The sequence below is a fragment of the Talpa occidentalis genome, unplaced genomic scaffold (assembly GCF_014898055.3).
Source record: "Talpa occidentalis isolate TD23 unplaced genomic scaffold, MPIMG_talOcc4v2.1 talOcc4.10, whole genome shotgun sequence".
Classification (NCBI taxonomy): Eukaryota; Metazoa; Chordata; class Mammalia; order Eulipotyphla; family Talpidae; genus Talpa; species Talpa occidentalis.
This window is the reverse complement of record NW_023600993.1, coordinates 90,060,907-90,082,953: the sequence shown is the minus strand read 5'-3', so window position 1 is coordinate 90,082,953 and position 22,047 is coordinate 90,060,907. Positions and strand designations below refer to the sequence as shown.

The 22,047-nt window shown below is 44.4% G+C and overlaps 1 protein-coding gene across 2 annotated transcripts; it reads left to right on the top strand.

The window, feature by feature from the left end:
• Positions 1 to 3,891: 3,891 nt before the first annotated feature.
• On the top strand, positions 3,892 to 11,612 carry SNRPB (small nuclear ribonucleoprotein polypeptides B and B1). Of its 2 annotated transcripts, none has more exons than XM_037497942.2 (7): positions 3,892 to 4,023; positions 6,101 to 6,252; positions 8,015 to 8,126; positions 9,344 to 9,496; positions 10,049 to 10,187; positions 10,505 to 10,630; positions 11,467 to 11,612. In XM_037497942.2, the coding sequence occupies exons 1-7, from the start codon at positions 4,021 to 4,023 to the stop codon at positions 11,502 to 11,504; spliced, it is 723 nt and encodes a 240-aa protein (XP_037353839.1). In that variant the 5' UTR covers positions 3,892 to 4,020; the 3' UTR covers positions 11,505 to 11,612. The 2 variants fall into 2 exon arrangements, with proteins under 2 accessions (XP_037353839.1, XP_037353848.1); XM_037497951.2 differs by having other exon boundaries at positions 3,893 to 4,023; positions 11,320 to 11,612.
• The last annotated feature ends 10,435 nt before the right edge of the window (positions 11,613 to 22,047 follow it).

Genomic DNA, 22,047 nt, shown 5'->3' with positions numbered 1-22,047 from the left:
GAAGGTCTACAGGCCAAACAAGAATGAGGTAAAAAAAAAAAAAAAATCCAAGGAAGCTGTCAACGGAGATTATGTTTGTTGAGAAAGGAGGGTGTGGGAGGACAGGCTTCTGAAGAGGCATAGGCGTAGGGCCCACAATACAGTCAAATGTCAAACTGCTTCTCCATCTCACAGATCCTGGCTTCATGGAAACAAGTTGGGTTTTCACAAGCGAGGTTCAGAGAAATCTTAGGAGCAAAAATTGATCTTGAGATGAAATAACTTCTGCCTGGCCCTCTGGCAGAATTTCAAAGCAAACTCTGGGCTGATTCTGGAACCATGATATCGCCTAATCCTCTGATTGGGGAGAGCAAAACTGGGTGGAGATTTTGCCTTTGGAGGCTCTGAAGATACGGAGACCAGGACGAAATTGACTTGAAATCACAAGGCAAAAGGAGACAGCTATCCAGGATCTGAAGATGGGAAAGGGAAAGCCTGGCTCCAGGTTTAGCTGAGAATGCTTTTGTGATCACAGCTGAGTCCAGGGCTACTTCTCCCATCCCAGACTTGGAGGAGCTGCTTAGAGCATTCTGGGTAGCCATGTTTCTCAAAGCTTCCATTAGGTTCCACTGACTGGTTCCAAGAAAAGGAGGGAAAGGCCCAAAGACTAGTGAGTTGGGGCTGCATTTTTTTTTCTTCCTGAATCGCTAACTTATTTTCCAGAGATTACATTTATATTCTCTTCCTTGAATAGAATAGGGAATTGGCAACTGACATTTAGGTAGTTCATGTCTGGGTCAGACAGTGTTAGGCACTTTGTACTGGTTCCAGCATTTGCGTGTTTAACTTTCCTTATTGAAGACCATACCCAAGATTAATATTGAGTCCAGGAAATGTAAAAACATAAGTAATATTTTTGAAAAAAGATTATTAAATATTTTAAACATGTTATTAAATTCTACACTACCTAATAGTGTCTTTTACACTGGACATCTTTTAATTTTTTAAAATATTTAGAAATACAGAGAATAGTAATAATGGCCCTCAGATACCATCAACCAGATTTAACAGTCATTTCTAATGGCCAGTCTTGTTTCATATCTGTTCCTTGCAGGTCACTCAGACATTATGACATTTTTCTATAATTTCTTTTCTTTCTTTCTTTCTTTCTTTCTTTCTTTCTTTCTTTCTTTCTTTCTTTCTTTCTTTCTTTCTTTCTTTCTTTCTTTCTTTCTTTCCTTTCTTTCTTTCTTTCTAGATTTATTTATTTATTTATTTATACAAGAACCGGAGTACAGGCCAAATGCATGGGAGGTTGAGAGGATTCACCAGAGACAGAGCAGGGAACAGAACAGGCAGACTGAGGAAATACACTGCTGAGGGGAGCAGCGGGAGAGATAGGAGAGGTCTGCTGCGCCGTGTGGGACCCTCGCTGGCTGGCCAGGATGGAACCAGTGCAGCAGAGGCTGCATGCGGACAGCTTCATAGTGCTGTGCTCAACCACCTGCGCTACCAGAGGAGGCCCTCTATAATTTCTTAACAGCTGAAAGAGGGTAGTGGTGGAAGGCACTACTATTTATTCAGAGGGAAAGTCTGGCCTAAATGGGTTTGTGATTTGTGCTTGGTCACATTTACGTAATCCATACAGAATAAGGATTTGAGCTCACTTTTCTCTCTCAAGTTCCTGCATCTTGTATTGCCTTCTTTGCTCCTCTGACACATAAATCTCCATTTAAAAAAAGTGGGAGCATATTTTCCAACTCTTGGGATGGGGTTTATATTACTGGATGTATAATTCACTTAGATACAGTGCTTCACTCCCTCTGCAATCTTCTCTAGCATAAATTTGGTGTATTCTTTCATATGAATGGTGTGTGTGAGATTTTGCAAACCAAATCAATAAGTTTATAAACATATCATCCCTATCCTCAAATTGCTTACAAATTCTTTGGGAAAATATAAAAGCAAATGTTGATAACCATAGTAGTTTTTATTGTAATGGTTGAAATGTTTATATAACAGTGTAGTAAAGTCATTACAAAGTGCTAACCTAAAGCTTTCAAACCAATGTGTAACCACTCACAGTGCATTCATTACAAGACAGGCCCCTTGGATCTAGACATTTCTTGCCTAAACTTCCTGTTATTGAGCCCCCAGGCTAATAGGCTTGGCTAACCAATCACCAATGAGAAACAAGCACTCCATTCTGCAGAGGCTTCCTGTCTTTAGGCAAAGGCCCCATAACCAGCTGAAACCTGATGGCCCTCAAGACTCAGGTGGCAGAAGGTCACCAGACCTGGGAGGGGGCCTGGGGCCTCTCAGTCTGATCCCACCCTCCAACACCTCAGGCAGATAAGCTGGGAACAAAACAGCTGTTGTCCCTTGCTCCACCTGCTGGGACTCAGCGGGAAGGACCCAAGAGCCCCTGCTCCCTGGTTCATGAAAGGGCTCTGGAGACCCTGTGAAGACTGAGAAAAGGACTCCACACATGCAGACAAGGGTGGGCGAGGATTCAGACTTCATGGCAGATGTCATCTGACTTGATACTAGGACACTATAGAAGGATCCCTCTGGCTGCTGTGAGAATAAGAGAGGAAGTGAAGAGAACAGTTAGGGGCTTGTTCAATGATCCAAGATAGAGATGATGGGGGTTAGGACTACAGTGGAGCAGTGGAGCAGGTGACAGTGGTCAGATTCAAGATACTTTGAAGGTGGGGTCCGCAGGAATTGATGATGGGTTGATTTTGAGATGGGAGAGAGAGAGGAATCAAAGACACTTCCAAGTTTGCCATTTTGTTTTTGCTTTTTCGTGAGACTTCTGAGATGGGGGACATTGATAAGACATGGTTTGAGGAAGAAGAATGAGTTGAATCAAGAATTCAATCTTCAATTGTTGTTTAATTTTTATTTTGCATAGAAAACTGGGGTGTAGGCCAAAGGTGAGGGGGGCGTTTGAGAGGATTCACCAGGGACAGAATAGGGAGCAGAACAAGTGGATCTACTGAAATATAATCCTGAGGTGAGCAGCAGGGGAGACAAGATAGGCCTGCTGCGCCATGTGGTTCAGCTCCCAGGAGGGGATTGAACTCAGACTATAGTGGTGATAGCTCTGAGACTTAACCCCTAGCCCATCAGGGCGGCCCCTCAAATCCTCAATGGATTAAATTTAGTATTCCTATGAAGACATCCATGTTAAGCAGACCGCTGGATATAAAATGCCAAGAAATAAACCAAGAGACTAGTGTTGCAGGAATAAATCTGAAATTTGAGCATATAGGCAATGTTTAAAAGTCATGGGGCTGGATGGGATGGGTTGATTGATTCATTTAAAATTTATTGAGTCCTTGTTTTGTTTTAAATCCATTCTAACACGGAAGGATAAGGAAATAAACATACATAGTATGTTAGAAATCAATGTTATGGAGAAAAATAAATGTTGCTGTTTTAAACAGGATGATCAGGAAAGTCCTCAGTGGGAAAATGAGCTTAAGTCTTGAAAGAGGTGAGGGCTTGAGCTGCGTTTATGCCTGGACTGCCTGGACTAGCACTCCAGGTAGAGGCAACAGCAAATAGAAAGGCACTAGACTGGAGCATCTTGAGCAAGTCAATGGAAAAGCAAGAACAGTGGCTGTAGAGGAGCGAGGGTGTATGTAGTGACTGGAGATCGGTACCTAGAGGTTAAGGTGCTGGGGCTGGGACTGGGGAAGTAGGGCGAGCGGGAGCAGCTTATTAACGTACTTAAACTATTCAGTGGGACAGGACTGAAAGCGCAGCCTAAACCACTGTGGGAAGTTCAAGTTGGATGTTAGCTCCGCCCAACCCCGCCCCACCCCGCCCCGCCCCGCTCCGCTCTGAGCGCAAAGCCTTGCCCCGGGCCGGAACTTAAGGTCCCTGCGTTGTGCCGGAAGTAGCGTTCTACCCGGACCCATTTTACCAGAGGTCGGGCTTCCGGTGGCGGCGGCGGGAATCCGGCTGCTGGCGGGCTTCTAGGCCTCTGAGGAGGCGAATCCGTCGGGAATCGGAGCCATCAAAACCGCCACCATGGTGAGGAGCTGCAGCCCGGCGGCGCGAAAGCCGAGCTTGTTGTGTAGGGGGGTTCGTGACTGATCGGGGAGGGGGCCGTGGTTTGGAGCGGCTCTTGGCCATGAAGGCCCGGGCCGAGCCCCTGCGTCCCGCCAGGGGCTACCCGGACCTTGGTCGTTCGGGGTGGTGGGGGAGGGGAAGGGTGGATTTGAGGGACAGAGGCTTGGGGCGCTCGATGGGGTGAGTGAGGAACTGCGGCTCTTCGGGCCGCTTGAGCCATAGTGGTTGGGATCCGGCAGGCAGTAAGAAACTTTTACTGAATAATGTACGTTTGGAGTTTCGGAGGTGGCATTGGAGCCGCAGGAGGAGGGGGGAATGTCTGGTAAGAGGCTCAGACTTGGCGGGGGGGGGGGGGGTTTGAGGAGTTGCGGAAAGAAGCGCCAGAACTTTTGGCCGAAACTTGAGAGCGTTGCTGGAGGAGGGAACGGCGGGAGGGCGAGGGAGGGTGTTCGGAGGAAGAACTCAGCTCACTTCAGCCTAAGAGGTGTGGGTACGTCTGACTGAGCAGCAGCTGGGGCCACACAATGAAATGTTTCCTGCCTTCACCGCGTTCACGGTGTAGACGGGCCGACGGACACTCCAATTCCGTGTGGTAACGGCGTCAAGTCAGAGTAACGGTGGGGGCGGGTCAGTGTTTTCTGGAGTAGGTGGTTCCTGAACAGAGCCCTGGCGGATTTGCCAGGCGTTTTGCAAACGAAAATGAGAAGCAAATGTTATAAACCCGAAGAACAAGAGCAAAGCACGAAGGATATAGCATGATTGGAAGCTCCTGGAGGGGTACCGGGAAGAAGAGGTGGAAGCTTTGATGAAGGAATTGGCAGGAGCCTGGGTACTGAAGGCCTTGTGTGCTGCTTAGGCTGCTGGGGATGGGCTTGCCATTGAAGGATTTTAATCGGCAAAATGACATGAATTTCGTTGTATTTAGAAAGATCATTCCATTCTGTAGCTGCTAAGTTTCGCGTCATCTGGAAGCAGGACACCTGGAGAATTGGTTAAAAAAGTAAACTCAGGCCAACTAGATTCGAACACAGCTTCCTATCTATGAGACTGGGCAAGCTTTCCCAGGCTCTCGGACCTTATCTGTAAAATAGGAATAACAATGGGCCTGATTATGAGGAAAATGGTGCTTATCACAGTACTTTATAAACTGTGCACTAAATGTAACTGTTTGGAGACCAGGTGTGGACCCATAAGTGTTGCCTTAAAGGCTGGAAGCTGTGTGACAACAAGGCCATTCAAGTCTGAGGCAGACTGGACCATGTAACTTGGGTCTCAAACCTACATGCTTGCAGGTTCAGAAATCTGTTCTGGCCTAAACTCACAGATGAACAGACAGCAAGCAGAGTGCTGTGCACAGGGCACTTCAGTGAGTTGACTGACCCACGCCAGTCAGACTGATGAAAGGCTTGTAAAAAAACCAAGTGCTGTTTATTTCTAGAGAGAAATATAAAACTCTGAAGGGCACCCAACAGTTCGCATTGTCTCCATTTTAATAAACTTACATTGGATGACAGGCTGTAAAGCAGAAAAGATTGTTGGGTTAAGTAAGTAAATATTATGTGGCCATCAGAAACTTTCCTCCTGGAGGTGGTTTTGGAGACACAAATTCTTAATTTGGGAATTCAGTTTTCACATTTCTCATAATAAAATTCTCATTGATTGGATTTGTAGTGCTAATCCCATTCCAACGCTTATGCTTTGCTCAGCTTTTTTAATGGGGACGTGGGTGTTCCACAGCACTGAGCCACACACCTGCAGTCTGCACAGTGGCACATGCCTCAGTCTCAGGTGTGGGTGATTGGGTTAAGTGGAGACGCCCTACCCTCTCACCCTGAAAGCCACACTGCATAGATAAGGCAGTTGTTATATGAGAAAGGTGACTGGGTGACTTGGGAGAACTCCTGACGAAGGGCTGTGACTGAAATCTGTTGAGACAGAAAAACATGGAAAAGATGATCATGGTGGAAGTTTCTAGGAAGGACAAGGGGTGTGATGATCCGACGGTGCTCTGTCTCAACTCGTTGCTCTCTCCTTGCAGACTGTGGGCAAGAGCAGCAAGATGCTGCAACACATCGACTACAGGATGAGGTGCATCCTGCAAGATGGCCGGATCTTCATTGGCACCTTCAAGGCTTTCGACAAGCATATGAATTTGATCCTCTGTGACTGTGACGAGTTCAGAAAGATCAAGTGAGGAGTGGGCTGTGGGGGGTGGGGCGTAGGAATTTGGGTGAGGGGAAGTGGATTGGGTGGGTGGGTCAAGCAATAGGTGGTAACTAGCTGGTTCCTCGGTTTGCTTTCCTGTTTGAGGGGAGATTTAATGGGGACATTGGACACTAAGAAATTTCTTTCCTTAGTCCAACAAGGCTTGTTTCCTAGTTCTAGTATAAGTTTTAAGGAAGACTGCTAGGCTTTTTGTTTCTCTGATTTTGTGTGCCCCTGGGTATTGGGGTAAAGGGCTCTCATGTTCTCCCCACAGGTGTGTAAGGGGGGAGAACTTGATTTTCTGGCCTCATTGCCTAATTGTAAAGCTGTAGCCTAGAGGGCTCTCCCAGTGCAGCCTGGTCTGAAACTGCTTTAAGAAGCCTCTGACCCTCTTCAGGGTAAGTGCTCAGCTCCCCATGTGGGTTTGGGGCCAGTGATTTTTGTTGACTTAAATAGAAACAGTTAGAGGTATTTTCTACTTTCCTACAATTCCATAAGTTACTGGATAACTCTTAAAAGACTTACAGATCTTAAGCTTCTGGCCTATTAAAAGATGTGGTCTAGCTTTTCATCCTATTTTACATTCAAGGTATTTTGAGGCCCAATGAATTTACATGACTTCCATAATCATCCGACTCTCTTTTTGCAACATGTAGTGTCCATTATGTTGTCAGTGGCTGTGAATTCCCATTGATTCCTTTCGGGGCTGTTGTTTTCTTTGTGCAAGTCAAGAAGTACAGGGCGAAGAAAATGTGATAGGGAAGGTGGAATGGCGGGTACACATTAGAGGGGCCAACAGATCAGAGTTGGGCTATTCCAAATGGTTCTCTTGCTTTTCTTAATGAATCTAACTTTATTCTGATAGTTAAAAAACATTTAATAGGAAATAGTCCTTAAAAATACAGAAAAAGTATATGCAAAAAATTTAGATTTAGATATCTAAATTTCGATATCTTGTTTGTTTTTATTAAATGGTTGACAAGCCATTGTTGTATTATGGTTGATAATATAATTGGTAAGTCAGAAAAGAAAAAATGTTCACCCACAGAAAAATCACCATTAATGTAAAAGATCATTGAAACAAAACATTTGTTTTTGAAAATGAGGGTATTTTGTCTTTATTTTTAGGATGTTTGTTTTGGTTTTTCATTGTGTTTATTTTCTGTTTATATTTTGTTCATCCTTTTGTGGTTGTTGGTATTTGGAGATATGGTTTTGTGCTTTGAGAACAGAGGTGTAATTTCTAGGTAGTTAAAGTGCTTACCATTTCCTCTGTAGCTTCTATTTCTGATGTGAGGCAAGGGAGGGAATTACAGGCCTGTGGGGTTGCATTGGTGCCAAAGGGACACCACCTGTCAGTGGGGTGAGTGAGATTCACTTGACTTGAGGAATTGTTTAGGTTGTCTCCTGACACTGATGAGGCCTTCAGCTGCAAGGAGGGAACTCTTATAGCTAAAAACTTGATTGAGAGAAGGCGTTCACGGTGCTTATGGAATAACATGAGTTAGAGCTAGGCTTTCCTGACTCTAGTCCTATCTCTTTGTCTGTGCATCCTCTTGGCATTGGTGACAGGCACTTAAGGGTTTACAAATGCAGCCTGTGAAGACTATCTAGAGGAGCCATGTTAGGAAGAGTTTATCATTTTTCAGTATAAAGCAGATCTTGGAGGCCCCTAGACAGGTGATCATGTACTTTACCCTATTTTTAATGCTTGCTTTTTTTTTCTTCCTCCTAAACCTTTCTTTAGGCCAAAGAACTCAAAACAAGCAGAAAGAGAGGAGAAGCGAGTCCTTGGCCTGGTGCTACTTCGAGGGGAGAACCTGGTCTCAATGACAGTAGAGGGGCCACCTCCCAAAGATGTAAGTTGAGCAGAGTGCCAGGGCAAGGCCAGGAATCCTTCTAGAAGTGAGGCCTACCATGAATCAGGCTCAGGGTTAAGATTTCTTGCATTCCACCCCAGGCGTCCTTTGGTTTGGTCCCCCCTTTCATAGATAAATAAACAGAACATTAAAGAGATTGCCCTGTAAGTTAGAATAGAGATAGTGAACTAGAATTTGAGGGTTTCTAACTTAAAAAGCCCCACCTTTTTCCTAAGTTGATTTACATAGTGAGTTAGGCAAAGAGGTAGCTAAAACCTCCTGGATCACTTCTTAATGTAATGACTGTCTAACTGGACTTTAGAGTCATAACTCCAAACAGTAAAATATTGTATATTTTATGTAGCTGTTGAGTGATAGTTAAATTTATTGAGCATCTGTTGTGTGCCAAGCACTTCAGTATTTTATTTAAACCTTATGATAATTGTTTGAGATAAATAATTCTCATTTTATAAACTGGTTTAGTTAGCTTACCATGATGTCACAGCTAGTAAGTGACTAAACTGACTTTTGATGTGAGTCGATTGTGATTCCAAATTTGATTCCAAATCCCAGTCTACATCTAGAAACAGAAGAGGCTTTAGAGACTCTAACCGTTTATTTTTCCTTTTTCATTTCAAAACATTGCCCCCCAAGCCCCCAATATTTCTAACTTATTTTTATCCACATATGGTTTTTTTGGTACTTAACACATATGTAATGTTTTGTTCTGCCAATAACAGTAAATGTTTTTCCAGTTGTATACTTTAAAAAGTAATGTTAATGACTTTAAAGATCTTCTCAAGTGAGTACAGGGTTACTTATTTGGGACTCTGATATTGAAGCTTTTTCCAGTTAGAAATATCTGCAAGGGATGTGATATTTATTGTTCGGAGAATATGTACATAGTCATAACTCTTGGCATCTATTTCCAGTAGAATTTGCTACTCTGATGTAGCCCACTGTATGTCTTCATGACCACAACAGTTTTGTCATAACCCTGTTCTTTGCAGATGAAGAAACAGTCCCAGATTGTGGGATTACTTGATGCTAGGTGAGAAGCAGAGCATACCTGGTCTTTTTGATGCTAGGTCAAGTCCTTGTATTTACTACACCCTATAAATCTGAGGGACTCTCTTGGCAGTGGTATTTGAAAGCGTGCTTCTGATTAAGTAGTCTACAGGTATTTTAGCTTTTTTTTTTTTTTTTTTAATGTTTAGACTGGCATTGCTCGAGTGCCACTTGCTGGAGCTGCTGGAGGCCCAGGGATTGGCAGGGCTGCTGGCAGAGGCATCCCAGCTGGTGTTCCCATGCCCCAGGCTCCTGCAGGGCTTGCTGGACCAGTCCGTGGCGTTGGTGGGCCATCCCAACAGGTGAGTTGGGGAAGGGCACTAACTTCTGGTTTAAAATAGAAGGTAGAGCATCCGTGGTATGAGGAAGATATGGACTGCCCAGCCTGTGACTGCCAAGCTATTGGTGTTTCATTGTGCTTTGTGTGTGGTCCGAGACTCAGTGAAAAAGAAAACTTGCCATTGTAAGTTGTATGTTGATGCTGTTAGAGATTCATAAAAAAACACATTAGCCAACTGTATTGGAGTAAAATCTTTCCATGACAGCATTTCAGATGCATTCTCTTATAGCCTCTTGTTATTAAAAAATGCAGGGGGCTTCTCTAATTTGGATTGGGCAACCTTCACTCAGGCCTGGAAGAAGGGAATTGGGCATTCAGACTGGATGTTCTCTTGCAGATGGCTACAACTTGCAGAGTTGTAGCTTAGGGGATTTGCTGCCTGCCCTCTCTCAGGCCATGAGTTGTGGCTTTAGGGGATTTGCTTCCCGCCATTTCTTTACCTGGTTGGGGGAGGGAGTGGGATACTGCATTGCATTATACTCTTCTGCCTAACTCCTTTCATGTGTCCTCTTAGGTGATGACCCCACAAGGAAGAGGCACTGTTGCAGCTGCTGCAGCTGCTGCCACAGCCAGTATTGCAGGGGCTCCAACCCAGTATCCACCTGGCCGTGCGGGTCCTCCCCCACCTATGGGCAGAGGGGCACCCCCTCCAGGTGAGGATCCTGCAAGGAAATTGCTAATTGATAAAAGATGCCTGAGCTGGATTCATGATGAGACATAACTGTGACTGAAACTGATGATGAATTTGTGTAATTAAGCAGGATTACTCTGAGATCCAGCCTGGCTGACTGACCGTGGAACTAGCTGGACAAGAGCCATTGGGAGCCTTACTTTGGCTCAAAATCCCAGCTTGCTAGAAGAGACTGGGAGGCTGAAATGGTCCATCTGTCTCAGAACTTGATGGACAGCTTTGTTTCCTGTTACCTTTTCAAGGCAATTGAGTTGTATTCTTGGGGTTTTTCTCCTGTAGGCATGATGGGCCCACCTCCTGGTATGAGGCCTCCCATGGGTCCCCCAATGGGGATACCTCCTGGACGAGGAACTCCAATGGGCATGCCCCCTCCGGGGATGCGGCCCCCTCCCCCAGGGATGAGAGGTAAGTATTGGCTTTGGCTTCCTTCCCTAGAGCAATGTTGGGGTGAGAATGGGAAGGAATATTGTATTTTGAGCATACCTTCTGGACTCCTAGGCCTTAAGCCTTGGGAAGAAAATTCTTGTCCAGAAAGGAAAGTGAGAACAGGCACCTCCCTTTTAGAACAGAGCCAGCCCTACCTTCAGGGACTTACCAGTGTCCAGCAGGGCACTGTGAATAGTGCATCTTGAGAGTTCCCAACGGTGGTCATGGAATTGTTTTATGCCCTTTAGTTTGACAAGTGTCTAGTAGTTAAAGGGGCCTCTTGGCTTGGCTATACTATTGATAATGTATAGCTGTTTAACTCTAGTTTGAGAAATGCTGACATAGATCAGCTCTTGCATTTTATAGATGGAGAAGTAGGCCCAGAGAGAGCTCCCAGTCCTGACTCCCAGACCAGTGTTCTTTCCACCAAACTGCAGAGGCCTCTAAGATAACCATGGCCACACTTAATGATCCCCCGTGTCCCTAGTTTGGGTTTTCCTTCTATGGGTTTTCTAAGAGTAGAGACCCAGTCATTGCCTGGGAAGTCCTGAGTTAGCACCTAACATCCCTCTGGTTGCTTGGTAACTGCAGGGTGTGGGAGGCTGGGGCAGGGCTGGGGATTTGAGTTGCAGATCAGGCACTGACTAAACTTCTTACTCTTACTTCAGGCCTTCTTTGACCCTTGGCCACAGAGTTATGGAAGTAGCTCCACAGAAGCGTGGGCCCGATTCCCCAGGGCCACGTTACCACAGACCTGTTTGTTTGTTATGCCGTTGTTCGCGGAGTCTCACCGGGTTGTCTGGTTTCCCTTACAGGGCCCCCTCCCCCGGGAATGCGCCCACCAAGGCCCTAGACTCATCTTGGCCCTCCTCAGCTCCCTGCCTGTTTCCCGTAAGGCTGTACATAGTCCTTTTATTTCCTTGTGGCCTGTGAAACTAGTTTATAATAAACTCTTAAGAGACTATCTTCACACCTGGTGTGTCTGTTCACTTTAGGAAAATCTTTGAACCATAGTGTCAGGAAGGGTTGTCTTGGAAAAATTAGCCCTAATCTTAGCTGCTTTCCTTTAAAAAAGAATGCTGTGGGCCTCCCCGGTGGCGCAGCGGTTGAGTGCTGGGTTGCGAAGCTGCCTGCAGCCTCTGCAGTGCCGGTTCGATCCCCGGCTGCTCCCGGCCACCGGAGGAGAGTCCCACATGGCACGCAGACCTCTCCTGCCACCCGCTGCTCCCCTCAGCAGTGTACTTCGGTCCTTCTGCCTGTTCTGCTCCCCGCTCTGGCTCTGGTGAATTCTCTCACCCTCCCACGCTTCTGACTATACCCAGTGCATGTATAAACAAAACAAACAAACAAATAAATAAATAAAAACATGCCTCTATTTAAAAAAAAATAAAATAAAAAAGAATGCTGCTTATTTGCAGAGATGCACAGCTGCTCAGAGCAAGAAAGTCACAAAATTGAATGACAATGAGACATTTTGATTATCAAACTGGCCAAGATCATTTTGTTGAAATAAATACTCATATACTGTTGGTGAGTGAGAGTGTGAACTGGTACATCGTTTTGGAAGACACTCGTTTAGACAGCTTCTTGAGCAGTACTTTAGATGATTATATTCGAAGATGAAAATTAATCCCATTGAGAGAGGAACAGTTTTGGCATGACTCCCAGGAGCATAAACATACATATAACTTAGTCCAACTCTGCAGTAATTTTTTTTCCACTTTCACAGTCTTTGTTCAGTCACTAAGCAGTATTTCAGTACTTAGCACATCAAGTTTCAAGGATGCCAAAATAAGGTAGGTACTATTCTTAAGTTACTGTTTAGGGGGAGTACAGTTCTAAATGCAAAGGAGATCTTAAAAAAAGTGTGCTACAGAAGGTAAGATTTTCTCCAGGAATGCAAGGGTGGTTTAACAAAACAATGCTATACTCTAGTAGATTGAAATAAAAGAAGTGTGGGATAAGTGTGATAGTTTTTTAAAAAAAAAAAAGATTTATTTATTTATGCATACAAGAGCTGGGGCACAGGCCAGAGATGCGGGAGGTGAGAGAATTCACCAGAGACAGAGTGGGGAACAGAAGAGGCAGACTGACTGAAATACACTGCTGAGGGGAGCAGCGGGCGAGACAGGAGAGGTCTGCTGCAACATGTGGATAGCTCCCTGGCCAGCCTGGGATCGAACTCATGCTGTAGAAGCTGCTGATTGCTTCAATGTGCGGTGCTTAACTGCTTGTGCCACCAGGGAGGCCCCAAGTGTGATAGTTCTGACACACTTTTATGATGAAAATACCCAACAAGTTGGGAGTAGGGGACTTACTAAACATGAAGGGGTTTATGAAAAAGATACAACTGACAGGCAAAACATCTCAAAATCAGGGCTAAGATAAAGGTCTCTGCACCTATTTAGTGTTATACACAAAGTTGTAGTCAGAACAATTAGACAAGAAAAAGACTATAGTAGAAAGGAACATGTAAAACATAAAAGTATATAGAAAAAAATCTCAAAGAACCCATAGAGAATGAGCTGAAAAGCAGGACTCTTAAGCACATAAATAACCATAATCAAGGAAAGACAACAAGGAAAGTAAAAATGCTTGGTGCTCAGAACTTTTGAAAATCAAAATCTTTACGTACTGTCTATGGTTCTGTGTACACAATGCTGTAGGGAAATAAGTGCAGTTGTTTTGAGAACCATTGACTAAGAACTAGTGGAAAATCTAATCAGACATCTGGGCACTGTATTTTACATCATTGTTCATTTTTAAACAATGTTTGCTTCCTGCCCCGCTCTCAGGTGTAGTCCCCATAGAGTTTCCTTCCCCAGTGCACCTCTGCACCATCACCTCAGTCCCCTGTGCTCCTCGCTCCCTCCCTCCTATCCCTCTCCCTCTCTATACTCCTCCCCTGCAGGATGTCTCTGGTTTATAATTGTCTGTTTTTGTTTGTTGTGTTTTGAATTGTTTTTTTCCTCTGATGCCTTACTTGGTTCCCCTATAGTCCTCCTATAAATGAAACCATCCGATATTTTTTTTTCCTTCTGACTTATTTCACTGAGATAATTCCTTCTAGCTCCATCCTTGTTGCTGTGAATGGTATGAGTTTATCTTTTTTGATTGCTAAATAATATTCCATTGTGTGTCTGTACCACATCTTGATCCAGTCATCTATTTTTGGGCATTTGGGTTGTTTTCAGGTTTTACCTATTAAAAAGAGTGGGCACTCTATTTTATCTTTAATATAACTCCTTAAGCACCAGGTGGTGAAGGAGGTCTAGGTAAAGAATTCTTTTTTGATTTTTTAATCAATGAAGTACCATTGTTTTACAACCTCATTAATATTTTGACCCTATACAATAGAGACCCTATACAATAGAGACCCTATACAATATAGGGTCTCTTCCCCTCAAATGTCACCACAGCTCTAGGCAGGGAATTCTTAGGTACTGGGGATCTACCTGTATGTAGTCTGTGTCATTCCAGTTTTCATATTGGGCCTCAGTTAGCAAATTGGTCTGAGGCTGAGGACTAAATGAGAAAATAGAGTAAAGGCACTAGGTTTAAACCTACATAATTGGTCAGACCCTTGTGCAGACTTTTCCATAGTTGATGTAGTCTTGTTTCTTTTAGACATTACATAAATACACTCATGAAAGAATGATAGGAGGCTTTATCTACTTGTTGGGTTTTATGATCTTACTATCTACTCAACTTTCATTTCTTTTAATCTCAAAATCATCTAAATCTTTGCAATGTTAATGACACTAAGTGAACATACCACTATTAAATTCTCTACACTTTTAGATTTGTTTCACTAACCATGCTATGACTATATTTTTGCATGAACATTCCATATTTAGATAATTAAAAAGTGTTAGAGGATGTAAATATTTAATCTTTTTAAAACTTGAGTCCAGTTGTCCTGTTTACAAAATAGACACAAGTACACTACACGTCATAATATGCCTCAGAATAAATACACATTTTTAGTTGGGCAGCTGAAAAATGAAAACTCATCATCTCAAAGGAGGGATTTGTTTTCATTTTTAGGGTATTTATTTACTCTTGTGTATTCTAAAATTTTTTCTTATACTTTTCCACACTACTACATTAAGTTTCATAAATGATTACTGGATGACTACTGAGTGTAACACAACTTGGTCTTTCTTCCACTTGGGATTTCATATTAGCTCTGATGTTTCATGACTGTAGGCCAGGCAGTAATGTTTTTTCTTTGGATTTTCTAAGGTTTTTTTTAAAAAGCCACAGTCATGATTCAAAAGCAGGTGGATGCACAAATTATCTCTGGAAGTTATATACAAGGGATTAGTGAATTTGGTTACCTGTGTGGGAAGGAACCTAGCTTAAGGGGAACAAGGATGGATGGGAGAGCTTGTACTCTTTACCATTTAGAAACTTAAATGTTGAGCCTTGTGAGTGCATTACCTACATTAAGTACATATTAAAAATGAAAAGTGGTGAACAATGAATGTACTTTAAAAACTCCACCGGGAGGCAGCATTGCTCTGTCAGGAGAAAGGAAGTGGCAAATATGTGGGCTCAGTCTCCTGCACAGGTGCTGGGGTTGTGAGTTGATTTTTTTTCATTTTCTGTATTGTTTTAAGCTTTTACGAAGACCTATACAAAAATAAAATACTCTTTCTTTAAGGAAGTGTCAAGCCCTGCCCCTCTAGCTGTGGGGCAATACCTGTTTATGTAATTACTGAGGAAGAGGGTGATTACATTTAAAATACTGATAGACATGGCAGATAGTCCTCTAATTGTGTTATCCTGCACCATTAATAACTGTGCAGATGCCTGTTTCTCATAAGGGGCAGCTAGGGTGCTGTGAAGGACACCTGCTTTCACTGGGAGACCGGCACCATTCAAGGGGGTTTGAGCAATGTTATAATGTGGCTTCGATTTTGGAAGGTTTCCTCTGGCTGCTTAGAGAAGGGACAGAGGGGAGGCAGGAGCAGAAGCAGAGCAGCCAGTAAGGAGGCTACTGCGATACTCTAAATGAAAGATGATTACTTGGATCAGAGTGGGATGGGTGGGAGGCAGATGGATTCTGGGTCTCTTTTTTGGGGGGCGGGAGGGGTGGGGAGCAGTGGGGGAGATAGGAGAGGTCTGCCGATTCTGGGCCTCTTTTGAAGACAGAACTGACAGGATTTGCCGTTAAATTCAATGAGATGAGAGAGAACAACAGGTGTAAAGAACGATTCCAAGGTTTTTGAACTGAAGATCTAAAAGGAGAGAGTTAACATTTAACTCCCTAGAGCTAAATGGGAGAGTGCAAGAATTGGATTCAGTTTTGGAACATGGTTAGAACAATTTGAGAAGCACTTATTTTAAAAAGTCTACCAAAATTGAGTAAGGACAATGGAATCCATGGCATTTTACCAGGGCGAGGCAGGCCATGAGGATTGCAGCTTAGCTGATGAAAGGGACTGTCTTTATGGGAGAGGAGTTCAGAAAATTTGACATGCCAAGGGTTTTGTTAGAAACAAAAGCAATTATCAAGTAAACAACCACAGAACAGCATGGCTAGCCCAAACGTTTCTACAGCACTTGGGGCAATGAACAGACAGGAGGACCAACCAGAAATGTAACAAGGAAAGAAGACAGGGTGTGCTTTGATAAGCTCCTGCTTTCCCCGGTGGTCTGGAAGGCTGTGTTTATGTCCAAGGTTGTGAGCACTTGAGAAAACGGAACAACAGCCAACGAATGACTCCTCCCAGACTGAACGTGAGGCATTGTAAACACTGAGCACAAAGGATGGTGCCCACTTGCAAACTGTCTGGAGCTAGAATGCATTTCTGAAACCACCCACAGATTCATCAGCAAAGGTGGAAGCCTGACTGGCTCAGGTGCATAAGCACAACCACAGACTGAGAAATCATGTGCTAACCCAGGTGTGACCTCTAGGAAGTCAGTCTTAAAAACAAGAATTAAAAAAAAAAAAAACCTTCAGTAGAGACATCTGCCAGCATACATACAGTCTCCGTAGAATTATTCCTAGCAAACAAATCCAGGATATAAACAAAGAGAAAACCAGCAGTAACAACCACCCCTCCTGGGGGAATCAGACTTTAGAGTTGCAACAAACTTATATAAAAAGTGCAGTTTTCAACACAAAACTATCAGGCACCACTCAGATGGACACGCACACACACAACTAGGAAAGTGGCCCCATGCACGGAGAAAAACTCTCCTTACACAATCTCTTAGAGGGTCAGTGTTAAACTTGGTTAACCAAGGTTTCATTTATCAATATGTTGGCCTAACTATAGAACACCCCACCCAACAATAGAACACAAATTCTTCTCGAGCACATGTTGAAGATAAAGTATATTATAGGTTAAAAAAAAACAACTTTTTAAATTAAATTTTTTATTTTGACATAACTATAGATTCACATTGAGTTTCAAGAAACAACACAGACAGATCCCATGTACTCTTTACTCAACTTGCCCCAATGTTAACATTTTGCAAAACTTACAGCACATTATCACAACCAGCCAGGATATCACAACCAAGTCGTGAGAGTCATGAGAAAGAACGTTCTACCACAAGGACCCTCCTGCCATCCAGTTGCCCTTTTATACCCACATTCTCTTTCACCTGCACTTCCTCTTTTACCTCAGGCAACCACTAATCTGTTCTCCATTTCTGTTTTTGTTTTTGTTTTTTTTTTGTCATTTCAAGAATGCTGTAGTCTGGGCCATCCAAAGTATGTGAAATCATCAAGTTGAAGCATTCTATGCACCACAATGTTTATTGTAGCATTATTTACAGTGGCTAAGAAATGGAAGCAGCAAGTGCCCACTGATGGGTGGATAAAGATGTGGTATATGTGCACAATAAAATATTATTCAGCTACTAGGAAAGATGAAATTTTGCCATTTGCAGCAAAATGGAAGGAAATAGAGGGGATTATGCAAAGCAAAATTAGAAAAAGAACTATTGGATGAGCAGTATAAGGAAACAGGAAAAACAGACAAGACAAAAATAAACTAGTGGACATGAAGATGGATGAAGTTACTAGAGGTCAGAAGGATGGGGGATGGGAGCAAGGGTAATGGGGGTAAAATGAATGGATGGTGGGTGTTTTTTTATTAAAGAATTATATAAATTGAATCACACAGTATATAACTTTTGAGATTGCCTATTTTTCCCCACTGGAGGTAATTCCATGGGGATTCCTCCAGGTATTGTGTTTATTATTAGCCTTTTCCTTTTTATTGCTGAGTAGTAGTCCATGGAATGGATATACTACAGTTTAATTATTTACCACTTGAAGGACATCTAGGATATTTACAGTTTCTTGGCCACTCCAATAAAGCTGCTATAACCATCCTTGTACAGGTTTTTGTGTGGATATATGGTTCATTTTTTGAAATAAATGCCCAAGATTGTAAGCACTGGATTGTATGTTAGTTGTATTTTTTTAAAGAAGAAACTGCCAAGCTATTTTCCAGAGTGGCTGTAACATTTTACATTTACACCAACAATGTAACAGTGATCAAGTTTTTTACATTCTTGCCAAGAGTTGGCAGTCACTTAAAATTTTTTTTAGTCACTCTGTTTTTAGTGTTATCTCGTGATTTTAATTTGCATTTCCCTAATGGGTAATATATTGAACATCTTTCATGTGCATCTTTGCCATCTGTATATCCTCTTCATGAAAAGCTTCTTGTCTTGAGCATTTTCTTGATTCCTTTTTTACGGTTGAATTTTGAGACTTTGTATAGCCTAGATACTAGTTATTTGTCAGATATGTAGTTTGCAAACTTTTCTTCTACTGTGTAGATTGTCTTTTCATTCTTTTAACAAGATCTTTTGCAGATCAGAAATTTTGACTTTTGATGAATTCCAATTATATCAAATTTTCTTGCTGGGTTTTTTAATAGAAGCTTTAATTGCATCAAACCTATATATCAGGGGAGAATTAACTTCTTAACTATGCTGATACTGCCAATCCATGAATATTGTGGTTCTCCTCATTTATTTAGATCTTCTGTGATTTCTTTTATCAGCATTTTATAGTTTTTAGCATTTAAACTCATAGATGCTTTCTCAGATTTAAGCAAAAGGGGATGGAGAAGAAATCAAGAACAGATTAGAGTGAATACTAAGAGGCAGAATAGACATAGAGAAATATGGGATTTCATGAGTCTTCAGAAGGTCAGACCGTATGACAGACTGTACATTTTCAAAAATATTTACAGCAATATTTCCAGTCCTACACACTCTTCCAGAATCTTTTCACTTCTTATTGTGGATCTGTTTCCCCTTCTATTGTAACTGAGAGGTATGTTGTAACTGCCTTAAGGAATAGGACGTGGTAGATGTAAAACCAGGTAACTTCCAACCCTCAGGCATAAAGGCAGCATGGCTTCCATCTGACTGTCTTTTAAGATACTTGCCTTTGCAACTGGCCACCATGTCATGAGGAAGCCCCCGCCATGTGGAGAGGCAGTAGACTGGTGTTCTGTCCGAAAGCCACAGTGTAGGGTCTCAGTTGACAGCACTGACCACCCGAAATGTGAATAAGCAAGTCTTCAATGATCCTGCCCCGCTTTCAGCTACCCCTGCTTCACTTAGTCAAGCCACGTCAAGCTCTGCCCAAACTGCAGACTCACAAGCAAAATAACTTCGGCCATTATTTTAAGCTTTAAGGTCTGGATTGCTCTGCTAGACAGCCGTTGGTAACTAGAAAGACAGCAACTGTCACAGCAAAAATCACCTGCATAGAACACTGCCCAGGGCTCTCCCAATCATCACCACCTTTGGTGGCCTCAGGACATGCCCTCCATCCTAACCTCGTAAGAGTCAAAGTCCCAGGGGAGAGCACATGGCTGCCTGAGCCAACACAGGCAGCCCTGGCTGTGCCAGAGGCAGGCTGAAGACACGGTGCCCTCCCCACGAGACTGCAGAAAATGATTTTTCCATAAGTGCTACTCAAGAGTCCCAATCGGACACATCTCTTTCTTCCACCAGAACCACCTCTCTTCCATCCCTTATAAATGTCCCCTAGTGTCCATCTTGCAATCAGTTTTCAGGGAAACTCAGCCTGCGACAGTTGAGTTTGAGGAAGCCATGCGGGGGTGTTTGCAGAAAGAAGGAAGTATATGGAACACCGCAGGAGGGACCGTCTTGGAGGACATGCAGAGCTTCCCTGCCGAAAGGAACATCCCCTTTTACTAAGAGTGGGGTCACCTCCTATTCTGGGGGCAGGTGCGTAGCAGAGTTCCTTTTGTTTCCGGCAGAAGGATAAAGTGAAGTGAACTTGTAAGGCGGGGAGGAGAGGGCCCTGGGCAGGTGGTGGACTGTCACGCTTACTCCTTGGGAAGTGGATGGTGAACGCAGGCTCACAGCCCGACGGCTAGAGCTGAGGCAGGGTTCACCACACTTCTCACACTTTGCCCAAGTGCCTCCAAGGGGCAGGAGGCAAGCTCGGACCCCTGTTCTAGGTTGTGTTTACCCAGTGACATCAAGTACACCCAGGCGTATGTTGGCCCTGGTTTGAGAAGCTTATATCTGAATGAGAAGTTCAAAGTCAAGACCTAGAGTCCACTCTGGCTGGGGTCTGAGCGAGATCGGGAGTCGGTGTGAGGCTAGGTTGAGGCCCCATGTGGATCAGAGCTCAGTCTGGGATCAAGGTCTATTTGGGATCATGATTCAATCAGTACCAGGCGCGGAGCTCAGTCTGAGGGGAGACGCGGCTGGAGGTTGGGTCGAGGGCTTGCACTCCTGTGGGCGCTGCCCGGGGCTGAGTTAGGGCTCAGCATGGGACAGTATCAGCCCAGGGCCAGCGGCAAGTCCCGACTGAGCTGTGGTAGGAGCCGGGACTCAGTGTGACGTTTAGGGTTCATTCTAGCACTGAAGTCGTGACCTCATCTGGATTGTCAGGCTCTGAGTCATGGTCTCACCAGGGTCATGGGCACCAGCTGAAACGTGACCCAAGTTTCAGTGTGGGGCCTGCTCAGGGCGTGGCCTCAGCTCAGGTTTGGCCTGCTCCCAGGCTGGGGTGCAGCCTGGCATCAGAACTCAGTCCCCGAGGAAGCCGCTGAGCCAGCACCTTGTTCTGCAGCAGGGTCAGCAAACCACAACATGTGGGCCAAACCTGGCTCTCCGCCTGTTTTGTAAATAAAGTTTGATTGCAACACATCCACACTCATTCATTTATGTATAGTCTATGGCCGCTGTCATGCTGCAGGAACATTGTGGAGTAGTTGGAACAGACTTAATGACCTGCAAAGCCTAAAAAAATATTTACTCTCTGGTGGCTGCCAGTGAAAGCTTGCCAACCGAGGGTATCCCTTTCTCCCACAATCACCAGCATGTGAAAGCCAGGTGACGGACATACCTCAGTGCCCAGAGCCTCTGCAAAAGTCATGGCTTTTAAGAGACCAAGGGATCTCAGAAGAGGTAGTGGGAGGCCCATGCTGCAGGCAGAGCCCTGTTGTTGGCATCCTGCCTGGTGCCCATGGCCAGCCAACTCTGGGCTTTGCTGGGTCTTGAATTGCCTGTCCTGCCCTTCCTCTGCAGAGGACACTGTCGGGGTGTGGCTCTGCTCACTGAAAGGCAATCCCTCCTGCACAGCTTTCTGCGCAGTGCCAAGGCTGCATTTCCAGCCACATTCTCCTTCGGGTTGTCTTCTCTTAATGTCCCTTCCTCTCCCTCTCCAGCCAGGGTGCCCTGACTGGCTGCTGGCCTCTGCTTCCAGCTGGGGCTGGAATAACCTGTGCAGCCAGTTTTATCCCAGTAACTGCGCCAGGCCAGCTCGGCTCAGGTGAGAGGTGCCAAGGGCAAGGGGGGTTGAACTGGAGAGGAGATACCTGGCAGGTGGCCCTCATGACCTTCAGCTACTTTCACACACACACACACACACACACACACACACACACGCGCGCGCGCGCGCGCGCATCATTCTAGCTTCAGAGCTGCCTGTGGGTGGATGCAGGCCAGCATCATGGTTCCATCCCTCCCTCTGCTCCTCCTCCGTCCTGCCCTCCCCTCCCACAGGAGAGGATTCCCAGGTCATTGCTTAATCAACATTCTGCACCCAAAATTGCCTCTCAGAATCAGTTTTCTGGGAAGCTCAACCAGGACAGTTGAGTTTGAGACAGGCAGTTGGAATTTGCTGGAAGAATGAAGTGTCTGGGCCACCACCAGGGGAGACCACCTGGCAACATGCAGGCCTTCCCTGCTGAAAGGAGTGTTCTCCGTGCTGGGGGAGGGCGCTGGCTCTGGCTACTTCCTCAGTGTCCCCAATGACCCCAATGTCCCTTCCTGCTGCCCCTCCCTGAGAAGGTAACTGCCTGCTCTGAACTTCCGGTGCCACCTCTTATATGGACGATCCATAAAAGCTGCGGTTTGGAAAGGGGTCCTGG